Consider the following 12021-nt stretch of genomic DNA (forward strand, 5'->3'; position numbering starts at 1 on the left):
CTGCCAGTTGGCTCTTGACAGTCCAGATGGCCTTGAGGCTGGACTCAGTTGGCAGCGGCTCCAAAGGTGGATGGTGAGGGTAGGAACCCTCCCCATAGTTGTACTGTTTCCTCCAAAGCTCAGTGCAACTGTGGCTTGTGGGAGGGGAGATTGGGCCTGATCCAACCACACAGCATCACTGGAACCTCGGATCACTCTCTGATTCTCCCATCTCAGAACATGGGCCCTCTGGCGCTTGAGCACCCGCTTCCTTGTTCCGGGCCTATCCCGTGTCTCTCCACACCAGCCCTCCCAAGTCTCTCTGCCACCACACACTGCGACAGTCTTGTCTCCTGCTGTCAGCCAGCTGCATCTGCCTCTTCAGCACCTGGAAGTGTTTTGTTGTGGCTGCTCTGAAGCCACTTTGGTGATCTCCCCCCCAGCTCTATCTAGGGAGGTAGTGAGCTGGATTGCTAGCCCTGTTGGTGAGCCACCCTGTTGACACCACCCTTCTGCAGTAGCCGGGTGGGCTTGTGAGTGCTGGGCTCACTAGTGCGATGGAACACTATGACATCCTCCCCAGGGATGGTAGGCTCTGCCTGATAAACTCTTGAGCAGCTAACCTATGGGCCCTCTTGCTGAAATGAGCCACCACTGAGTAGGAACTGTAGTGTCCCACCCATTCAGCAAAGCAAATCAAAACTCTGCACCTGAGCAATGCAGACTCCATACCGCAGGTTCTAAACTCAGTGGCCTTTGCATAATTTCCCTTGCAAAATGTTTCCTGCTGCTGCACAAGTGAGCATCAGCGGTAGAGACACCCTGCCTCTGGCTGCTGGAAGTCTTTACAAGAACATAAGAGCAGCCCCGCTGGATCAGGCCATAGGCCCATCTAGTCCAGCTTCCTGTATCTCACAGCGGCCCACCAAATGCCCCAGGGAGCACGCCAGACAACAAGAGACCTGCAAGGCTTCCTGGGAATTGTAAAGAACATAAGAACAGCCCCCCTGGATCAGGCCATAGGCCCATCTAGTCCAGCTTCCTGTATCTCACAGCGGCCCACTTGTACCTGAAAGTCTGTGTAATGCGTTGTAAAACTGTAGGCCTTGAGGACCAGAAACTTGGTTTGAATTAAATCCTGAAACAGCTTAGAATTTTTTTTTTGGTGCTCCTGCAACATTTCACATGCAGCCCTGCTGTTGGTCATGGGGGGGGGGGGATGAAGCACCGCCCTGGACACTAATTCCCTGGTGCAGCTGGAGACGGTTTTGCTGCCAACCTCCACCCAGACTTGCTCCTTTGCACGTGATAACAGAGGTGTTGATGGGCCTTGCGCTCTTCACCTTCACACTCTGGGCCTTGTAACTCCTTTTTTCTTCCCCGTGGCCTGTAGGAATTGCATTGCTTCCTTCCTCGCCATAAAAGCCCTCCCCAAAGCATGCATGTTGTGACATTTTTTTTTTCTTTGTTCCTCCCCTTTTTTATGGCTTTGCTTTCTGTTTGTGCGTGTGTTTGTCTGTGTGTTGGTCCTCTTTTGACCTCCTTGGCCCTCCCCGCCCAACCGGTGGCCGTCCCTAACAGCCATGCCCGGGAGCTGGACGAGCAGATCCGGTTGATGGACCAAAACTTGAAGTTCCTTGCTCAGGCCGAAGAAAAGGTACTAACCCTTCTCTTCTCCTCCCTTCCCCTTTCTCGGAGCTGACGCTCTTTAATTTTCATCCCTTTCCTCTCCCAGCTTGCGCTTCTTCAGGCTCTTCCTCTCTCGCTCCCTCTGCTCCCGCTGACCAAACTGGTTCACTTTTTACTTTTCCGCCAAGCAGGCAGCAGGTGCCTGGCTTCCCTCTTGGCAAGGTGGCTTCCTCAAACACAGCAGCGAGGTCTGATGGGTTCCGATTTGAGGCTGGATCCAGCGCTACAGGCAGCCCCTGCCTCCTGCCACAGCTTGTGGTCCCGCCTAGCCTTGTGTCGGAAAGATCGTGCACAAGTACTCTGGGCTTGGTTTCTTGGGAGATGGCTCACAATGCAGCCTAAGGCCCCCCCATCCTCTCTGCTGCATACCTCTTTCCTGGGCTATGCATGAGAGGGGCCAGCGAGAGTCCTTTCTCAGCTAGTGTTGCTATTCAGAGCTGTGTGGGGGAGAAGCCATCCTGCAGTGGCCTCTTGTATCACTGGAAGGGAGAGGCCAGGGGATATGGCTAGCCATGTGAGAAATCAGGCCAGGATGTGGCAGTTCAACATAAAAACCAGCCTACAGCACCCCTGAGCCTAAGACAGTGGCCTTCAACCTCTTTTTTGCTGCAACCCCAATAAATAATTGAATTAGGGCTGTCAAACATAGGGCCTGCGGGCTGGATGCATCCCCCCGATCCTTATCGGTCCCATAATTGGGCCTTCCCAAGCACCTCTTGGCTGCTGAGCTGTGGAGTGATACATCAGCAGAAGCACTGCTGAAAGGGTGGTCACGCTTGCTCACACCTTGAAAATAAGATCAAGGTTTGCGTATTTTCTTTTGTCATTTGCAGCTGATGAGTTCCTACTTGAGAATCGAGTGCTTATTCCTTGCCAGCTGCTTAATGACATCACTTCCTGTTTAGTGATGTCACTTCCTGCCCTCAGCAGATGCCATGAATGCAGTTTGGTCCACTATATGAAACAAGTTGGAGACACCCCTGGTTTGAAGTACAAGACTGGGGACTCACCACTAATCCCACCCCATTTCCCACTTGCATCTTCACAACGACCCTGTGTGGTAGCCTGAGGAGGGAGCTGTGGGGGAAGACAGCAAGAAGAGGCTGTGCAGGATTATATCAAGAAGGCAGGACTGATACTGGATTGGGTCCAAGCCCTCTCCTGCTCAGGCTTTGAAAGGTTGCTGTGATCCCCAAAGTAAGGCTTTGAAACCCCAGGGGGGTCCCAACCCATAGGTTGAAGAACACTGGCCCAAGATAAACGGAAAAAGGAAAGAATGTTTGAAGGAACAAGACAGATCGTGGGGCCCCATATCCACAGATTCACTTATCCATGGAAAGATTTTTCTGTGAAGATAACCAGGACTAGGGGTCCATCACCGAAAATGAGAGGCTTAGGATAGACAAGGAGGGATTCTTCACCTCAGAATGCCAGGTGCGTGGGAGGGGCACCAGGACGCAGGTCACCTATGCTCTTGAGTTCTCTGAGGCTTTTGGTAGACTACTGTGAAATACAGGAAGTTGGACTAGATAGGCCTCCTTTGGCCTGACGCAGCAGGACTCTTATCCTGTTTCCCACAGCAGCCCATCACCAGCAAGTCCATGAGCAGAGGAGAGAGAGGACAGGGCATACTTCTCTTCCACCAACTGGGAGGCAGACTACTGTAGGACCTGGATTTAGCATACAGTGATCAGTAGCCATCAAGAGGCCTGTCTTCCTCTATAAAACCATCCAACCTTCCTTTTCAGACCACCCAACGGAGTGGCTGCCGCTTCGTCTGGCGGCCACGACTTCCCGAGTGTAGTTTTGACAAGGTGTTGCATTTGGCTGGTGCCCTGTAGCCTGGTGCCTGCGGTCCTGCAGGTGGTGTCTCTGCTGCAGCCATGCCTGACCCCTGTAGGTCCACCACCGGAAGCTTGCTGGAGATCTCTTTGGGGTCTGTGGATTCACTCTTTTCTTTTTCTCTCGTATCCTCTTTTCCTTCCCCCTTTCCACTTCCTTCTTCTCCACTTTCTTTCTTCCCCTTGCAAACGTTTTGCAGTAAGTGTTCAGAGCTGGAAGATGAGTTGAAGAACGTCACCAACAATCTCAAGTCCCTTGAGGCTCAGGCTGAGAAGGTAGGGGAGCCTTGCCTGTGGTTGCCGAGAGTATCAGGCCTGGATCTGTGAGGATTAAAATAAATCAAAGGATCTGGTCTTGGCCTTTGAAGCTTTTAATGATCTGGGACCTCATTACCTGAAAGACCACTTTCTCCAATATTGGCTTGTCCTGAGTTTGGCTTTGGAGGCCCTGCCATCTGGCTCATCTTTGGTACAAGAGGCAGGGCCTTCTCAGTGAAGGTCTCACAGTTGCAGTGCTGGCTTCCCTGGGAGACCAGTATGGGCTTCCCTGGGAGACCTGGCTTCCCTGTGTTTGCAGGGTCTTGCAGCCAGCTCCAAACCTTCTTGCTTGGCAAGTTCTCCCCAACTCTTAATGGTTCAGTGTTTTGGGGATACGCAGTGTTTTGGAGACACGCAAATAGCGTGTTTGTGATCCATCATGGTTTTTTTGGAATGCGCTTCGATGGCTCAGAAACACGGTGTAAAACTTCTTTGGCATCTGAGGGCTGAGCAGGGGAGAGCCGTTCTTAAGGAATGAGTTCTGCTATGCTAGAAGGTCTTGAGCATTACAGAGATCAATGGCATAGCTCCACAGTGTGTAATCTTGCTGCACACACACAAAATGGCAGAGGTGGAGAGAAGATGGGACTAAACAGAATCTACTACTGTGAGTCTCCTGTGTGGACAGAGCAGGCTTGGATTCCCTCCTCACTCCTGAGTAAGCATGTACAAGATTAGGCTGTCAGTTGCCAACTCTGCATTGCCTATATGGAAATATGGAGTTGGCATGACTTGGGTTCCATCTCCTTGCTCTTAATTAAAAGAAAACAACCCCAAGTATATTCTGCCACTTGACAAGTTAATTGGAAGCGACTTGGGAAAAACTGCACGGTAAAACCGACCCAGCGAAGGCAAGAAGGACGCAGCCTCAAAAACCAGTCTGACCGTCTCAGATGAATGGTGCATATTTTGTCGGGGTCCGAAAAGTCTTTTGCAAATGGCTGAGTCTCAAGTTGGCATCTGATCCTGTGCATGCTTACTTAGGAGTAGGCCTCGTTGAGTTCAGTGGGACTTGCTCCCAGGTAAGGGTGCTAGCAGAGGGAGCTAGGCAGGCCTTACCTCAGTGACACATGAATCCCATGTTTGCAGGCCTCTGGTTTAAATGCAAGTAAGGATCTTATGAATTTCACTTTCAATACCAGAAGATGCCTTATTTAGCATCTCATGCAGCTAAGTTGGTATTGTCAACCCTGGCTGGCTCTGCCTCTTTGGGGATTTGGGCAGGGATTTTTTTTTTCTTGCTGCACTGCAGATATGCCCAGGATTTGAACCTGGGACTCAGCGTGTCGAACAAGGGGTTGACCACTGGGTTACAGTTGCTCAGGGCAGCTTGTATATGGCTCTGAGCGACCAAGTGAGGTAACCTAACCTGAAATTGCCCCAGAGGCTGTTCAGATAGGTGGGGATTTGAATTTGGGTGCCCCCAGACTTGAGTCAACCTTCTTACTACTGCTACCTGGCTCTCCCACAGCACCTGTCCTCCCCAGAAGTCAAATTCTTAATGCTTTCTAGGTAGACCAAGAGCACTCTTAAGAATATTCTCGCCTAATGTTTTGCAGTGAACTCTGACCTATGCCAGAGACCTCTATTTCCTGTGGGTTCTGGTGGCGAATGACTAGGCCTGAGTGTGTGTTTGTGTCTCTTCCCTCTCTTCAGTACTCTCAAAAAGAGGACAAGTATGAAGAGGAGATCAAGATCTTGACCGACAAACTTAAGGAGGTGAGTCGCAGTGCAACTCCATCATGAGGTTGGGTTGATGGGTGGCCTGTATAAAAAGTGTGTGTGTGGGGGGGATATTGCTTGATTTGACCAGGCATCCATGAGGCCTATGGGTACCTTTGCAAAAAGGCCTAGCTTTGTGGGGTGTAGGGGGCTGGCCACTAGCTCTGTCACAGAAGTGAGCATCTGAAGCTGTGACGTGTGGACTCATCTGTGTTCAGATATCTCAGGGTGGCTCACAATGACTTGGCAACAGCCCTTGAGGGATTCAGGTGGGCAGGGACCTTTTCCCAGCTGCGCCACAGTTGAACACTGGGCCTTCCCCCTGGTCCGTAGCAAGCTCAAGCTTATACTGGCTCTTTCTCCCTGCTGCAGGCTGAAACCCGTGCCGAGTTTGCCGAGAGATCGGTAGCCAAACTGGAGAAGACCATCGATGACTTGGAAGGTAGGTTTAAATTGTGGGTGGGGGGAATCGTGCACACAGTCTGTGGGGAGGGGCGTTCTTTGTCCTGGTACTGCATAGTGTGTGTGTGGCTCTGAAACAATGGGCGTTCCTTGCTGATTTGGGCCTGCTCAGAGTGGGGCAGTCGGCTTTGGTGTGCCCCACGGCAAGGGGAGAGGAACTGTGACAGGCCTGAGATTTTCCTAGAGCCAAATGACCTGGCTTGAAACCAGTGTCAAAATGTGTGGATTTTTTTTTTCCACATGTGCTGGTAAGGAAGCGTAAAATACATTGCATTGTGATGGGCTGACTCCCATCAGAGCCCCTCGGCAGTCTGACAGAAACCAAAAGGGGAAGCTTTTCCATTTTGATCCGCCTGCCACCCTTGGCTCTGGATGGTGTCCACCTCTCCTATGAATCTCCAAGGAGTTGATGGGGTGACCCTCTTGGTTGGTGGAAGGAAGCTCTCTAAAGGAGCACCACGTCCTTAATGTTAACGGTATCTGAATAACCAGTGAGGCTCTCGCACTGACACATAGTAGAGGAAGTTATTAACTTGGCCTCTGATTCTCTTGAGCATTTTTCTCTGGCCTTCCTCATTGGTGTGGCTCCAAGTCTCCTGTTTTCTTTCCCTCGGGTTTTTTGACCTGCTAGGTGTAGCTGGCGTTTATAACCGCCTCCGTTCAGGGTTAGGTATTGGAGCTCGTCTCCATGTGAAATGGGAGGTGGCAGATGCCCTTCTTGCCCTTCGTAATCCTCGCTGTAAAAATCTACTTTCGCTTCCACTCGGGTCACAAGCCAGCATGATTCAGCTAATCAGCTACAGCAGAAGCTGGGGTCAACACAGGCGAAAGGTTGCAAGCGTAGGTGTTTATGGCTTCATAATCCTGAACACGCCTTGCTAGCTGTGGCACCAAGGCGCCTTTTAAAAAGTGGCAACTCTAAGTGCGCTGGGGTCTTGCCTAGCTTTATCTCTCAGCAGCAAGCCCCTTTGGAACAGAGAAGCCTTATTCAGTTTGCTAAGCAAACTGCTAGCAACTCATTTTATTTTTAAGCCTTCCCACTTTTGCGGCCTCCCACTCTCCGTATTTTTCCTACAACTCAATATTAAGCATATTTTGTATGTATCATTTCCCCCCACTGTTGCGTGGTTCCCTGTTGCCAAACCTCTGTTAGATTCTTTTGTAGGGCTGCAGCATTTTTTTTAAGGCCGCTTAACAGTACAATTCTAGGCATATCTACTTGGAAGTAAGTCCCCTCTTTTCAGTGGGAGTTACTCCCAGGAAAACCTTAACAGATCAAACCAGTGGGCAAGGTTTCCTAAACCGAGTACTGCAAAACATAGGGGAGGCTTGGTTAAAAGCGGGCTGCATGTACTTGGTTAAAAGTGGGCTGCAGTATCCCTGGTTTCCACAGCTCGTGAATGGAATGTGTTCTGAACTGTGTGTGTCTCTGATCTTGCTCTCTCCTTCTGTGAATCCCATCACCGTTTTGTTCTCCTGGTTGCGCTCTCTAGACGAGCTGTACGCTCAGAAACTGAAGTACAAGGCCATTAGTGAGGAGTTGGACCACGCCCTCAATGACATGACTTCCATGTAAATACCCATGTCTGGGAGAAGGGGCCGGGCTTGTGTGTTGCCCTCTGCTTGAGCGTGTGCCGGGGGGGAGCCAGGTTGGGCAGTCCGGCGGAAGCAGCGCTAATGACTTGTTCGAGTTAGGCTGTTCACCGCGTGGGCCTGGGGGGGCTAAATAGGCTTGTGTCACCGCTGCGTACCCCTTGCTGATGCAAAAGAGGGCGTATGGTACACAGAACTTGATAAATGTGGAGACCCAGTGCGTTTCAGGATGGGCAAATGGTCGGGCAGGGGAGGCCACATTGGTGTGTTGGGACTCTGCAAACCCTTGGAAACCTTTTTGGCATTCCTCCCCCAGCACACTTTTGGGCAAGTAAACCCTGGATTTGTACCCTGGCAAAGGCAGGGTGTCTGGATGCTGATGTGGTTAAAGCGACTGATGTAAAAGCTGGTGTTTCCCCGACGAGAAGCTTGCCTCTGCCACAAACTTGCTAGATGGCCTTGGGCTAGCCACTTCCTCTTGGCCTCAGTCTTCCCATCTGTTACAGGGAGATTACACGTAATTATAGTGCTTATCTTGCCACGTTGGTAAAACGACATCCAGGCAATATATGTGAAGCACTTGACAGAAAGCAGATTTTTCAGTTTCTGTCAGTAGGTTTGTTGAGACTGAATTTGATGCCTGCAGGACCCCCCCAGTTAAGCTCACACTCCACAGATTTGGAGACCCTTCCGAGCCAGTGCTCCCCACGTGCCCGAATTCCAAGAAGGCACCTCCTCCGTGCCATGACTTTTGGTGGAGCGTATTCCTCCTTGCCAACCCGTGCAGTCCAAAATGCATTGGGTCTCCGGATTTAAATCTCTGTGTAACCGTCTATACTTCTGCATTACACTTGCTGGGTGTGGGGGGGGAGCGCAGCTCTTCCGTGGCTTCTCTGACTTGTGTGTTCCTTGCCATGTGCCTGTCGTCCTTGCCAGTGTGGAATCTCTGTCCTTGCCCCCCCCTTGATGGCAGTACAACTATTGGCATTCCCGGGGGGGGGGCAAACGGAGGATGTTGAGATACTGACATTGGGGTTGCCTGGAAGTGTCCTAAACGCTTTTGACTTGCTCTTGACCTTTGAGCGTGTGTGTGCCTTTTTGGTTTGTGGATCTGACTTAATGCGTGCTTCCTTTCCTAGCCCCCTAGCTGTGGAATGTGCCCCAACTGCATCCTCCCACCCCCTTCCTGAGGCTTGCTGTGTGTGTGAGCCTTCTCCCTGTCCACTTCCTTAAACCAGTATCCCATTTCCCCCCCCCCCTCTCTATTTCATACAGATAAAACTTGTGATTCCAAACAGCCTGTTGTTGGCTCTTCTGCACCTCTGTCTACTCTTGTGTGTCTCTCTGCCCCTCCCGTGCACCGGCGGCCTGACAGCCTGGTTTTCCGGCCGTGCAAATGCCTCTCTTCCCCCCTTGTGGAACGTCCATGGGAACAGGCACCCTCCAGGATGTGCTGGGATGTGTGTGTGAACTTGTCAGCCCTTGGATTTCTGCCCCTTCTTCTCTTCTCCTCCCCCCCCCCATCCAGCCCTGCTGCGCTCCGCCTGCAAACAAAAGCTGTCTTTATGACCTCCGATCTGCCAGACTCTGCCGGGTGTGTGGCGGCTCCTGCCACACAGCAGGGGGGTGGGGAGATTCCCAGAGGGCACAAGATTCTTGTCCGTGCAGTCAGTAGAGCCTCTCGTGCCTTGTGGTAGGAGGCAGCAAGGAATGGAGCCTGGGCTTGGGGGGGGTGTCTTGGACTGTGCACTGTGAGCACTATCTCATTGTTTTGCTTCTTGCAAACAAATTTGTGTGTGTGTGACTGTCAGTGGAATGTAATAGACACCATGCACTAAACCAAGACCCCAGGTTTGATTTTTTTTGTTGACCCATCCAAACTTCAGCTGTCCCCAGGCCTGCTTTCAACCAGCCCCCGTACTTGTAGATCAGGGGTGCCCAAACCCCGGCCCGGGGGCCACTTGCGGCCCTCAGGGATTCACAAACCGGCCCGCAGGGAGCCCCCAGTCTCCAATGAGCATCTGGCCCTCTGGAGACTTGCTGGAGCCCATGCTGGCCTGACGCAACTGCTCTCAGTGTGAAGATGACTGTTTGACCTCTTGCATGAGCTGTGGGACAAGGGTTCCCTCCAATGCTTGCTGTTTCACATCTGTGATGTAGCAGTGGCAGTGAAGGAAAGGCCAGCCTTGCTTTGTGCAAGGATTTTTATAGGCCTTGAGCTATTGCAAGACCTTCATTCATTCATACAAGTTCCATCTCTAATATAGTCACTTATTCAAATTTATTCAAATTTGAAATGTAAATTAATTCGGCCCCCGACACAGTGTCAGAGAAATGATGTGGCCCTCCTGCCAAAAAGTTTGGACACCCCTGTTGTAGATGATGGAGCGCCTTCCCAAGAAGAGTCACTTGGGAGCCTGTTGGCATGGCTAAGGTCTGAGGTGTGCTTTCCTGGGCTCTGGAACCCACTTGCAGCCAGCTCAGTCCTGGGAGAGGAGGTTTTGAGTGCCTTGAACACGCACAGAGTGCTTTTGCTGTTGCCCAGTCACGGATGGACACCCGCAGCTTGATCAGCTGTGCTTCTAAGCCCAAGGGGTGCAACTTCCATGCAACCTGAAGCTATGTTCTCTCATTTTGAACACTGGCATAACAACCTTGAAAATCAGGCCTCTGCCCCACAGGAGAGTTGTGTGATTGAGGCAAATGTATATCACTGGTACAAGAACCAGCCAAAAAGGCTGTTATGGGCGCATGATCACATCTGGGGAATGGAGAAACCAGGTGTGCCCCCTGTGTCTGTTACTCATGCGCCATCCATAGTATTTCTGCTTAGGTGTGTCTTTGTGTGTCTTTGCTCTCTGCCTTTGCTCTGCACAATGGTACCCACATCCACCTCTGGCAAGGTGAAGATGTGTTCTTGATCTGATAGCTACAGATCACCTCTCACCAAAACGATGTCCACAAGATGGCTGGCAGGAACTTGACCACAAACCAGACAAAATGGAGAGTGTTGAAAACATCAAAGTGTATGAATCCTTCTAAATTAGTGGTCTACAAGCTTTTTGCACCATGACCCCAATATTTAAAGTTTGAGACAGACCCCACAATTGATCCCATACCCCTCCCAGGATCCTATCCCCCTGCCCCCATTATGTCCTCCCAGCATTGTTCACTGTAACCAAATATTCTTATTGGAGCAGAAAGCGTTTCCATAAAGCCTGGCACCAGTGAAAGCTATTTTAGCACAGTCGCTAAGAACCGGAGCAGGACTGGGACACTATCTCCTGGTTCCTGAAGGGGCACACTAGATGCCTCCCCCTTGACCTGGTGGAGCTCTAGTCCAGCGATCTCCAACTTTCTTTGTTCCCATAAGTTGCCACAACCCCACAACTGAGGCTTTGCGACCTCTTTGGGGTCCCGACCCCAAGGCTGAAGAACTCTGCTCTAAACAGCTGGTGAGATGGCAAATGTTTGCATCTTCCTACGAGGAACAACCCAGGAATGGGGGGGGGCCATCTGTGGCTTGAGAGCCACTGCAAAAAGGCTCTGACTTCCTTGGAGGCCTCCCTAAGATTGTAGCTTGCATGGATCTGCATTCTGTAAAGATGATACCAATGCTCTTTCATTATAAGCTGCCCTGGGAATCATTCCAGTTGACCACACTACTGAATTCAAAGCTGCAACCGCAGGGCAAATAAGAGACCTGCTTTGGGGGGGGAGGAAGTTGGAAACGCCCCTCCTGTGCTCTCTGGTAGACCTGCTGCCCTCAGTCCTTTTCACCTGGTTTGTGTTCATGCTGTCCACCCTGGACCCAGAAACTCCTGGGTGTGGACCAGTGGCAGGAGCTGCCTGTTTGGTTTTTCCCTCTAGGCAGTTTTCAGTGTGGTGGGGGAGAGAATTCTGTTCATGTCAGAACACTGCCTTATTTGGGAATTGAAATTCCAGCCCAACGGCAGCACATGTGTGTGGGGGCGTGCAGCTTGGGGGGGAAAAATAGCCACTCAAAGCATTTGTGGCCTAAAAGCAAGAGTGGAGGTGGGAGTTTTGTTTGCCGCCACCCTACTTTTCTGCCTCGAGGTGCGCTGGGAGCAACAGGGATAAAAGCATAGAAGTGCGGTTTTAAAAACCATTCAGGAAGCAGAAAGGAAGGCTGATATCTTGAAAGGGAAAACGAAAGCATGAAATCATTGACCACTTGCCTGAATAGGAACACAGGGAGCAGCCTTCTGCGAAATCCCGGTCCAGCCAGCTTGACGGTGTTGGACCTGGACTGGCAGTGTCTCTCCAGGGTTTTGGGCTTGGGTGCTTTCCTGTGCCAAGCAGGGGCTGAGCAATGGACCCCATTCCCTCCCTGAAAAGTATTTAGAGCCAATGTTTCAACATGGGGGGGGGGGAACCTGTTGCATCACTTCCAAGA

At 51.2% G+C, this 12021-nt stretch overlaps 1 protein-coding gene across 1 annotated transcript in view; it reads left to right on the top strand.

Moving 5' to 3' along the window:
• TPM3 (tropomyosin 3) overlaps window positions 1–12021 on the top strand; it is a 31677-nt gene that overhangs the window by 15138 nt on the left and 4518 nt on the right. The window contains 4 exon segments of the mRNA XM_066610315.1: window positions 3710–3785; window positions 5484–5546; window positions 5922–5991; window positions 7505–7583. Coding sequence (XP_066466412.1) covers window positions 3710–3785; window positions 5484–5546; window positions 5922–5991; window positions 7505–7583 — 288 coding nt within the window.

Source organism: Tiliqua scincoides, chromosome 15, assembly GCF_035046505.1.
Source record: "Tiliqua scincoides isolate rTilSci1 chromosome 15, rTilSci1.hap2, whole genome shotgun sequence".
Lineage (NCBI taxonomy): Eukaryota > Metazoa > Chordata > Lepidosauria > Squamata > Scincidae > Tiliqua > Tiliqua scincoides.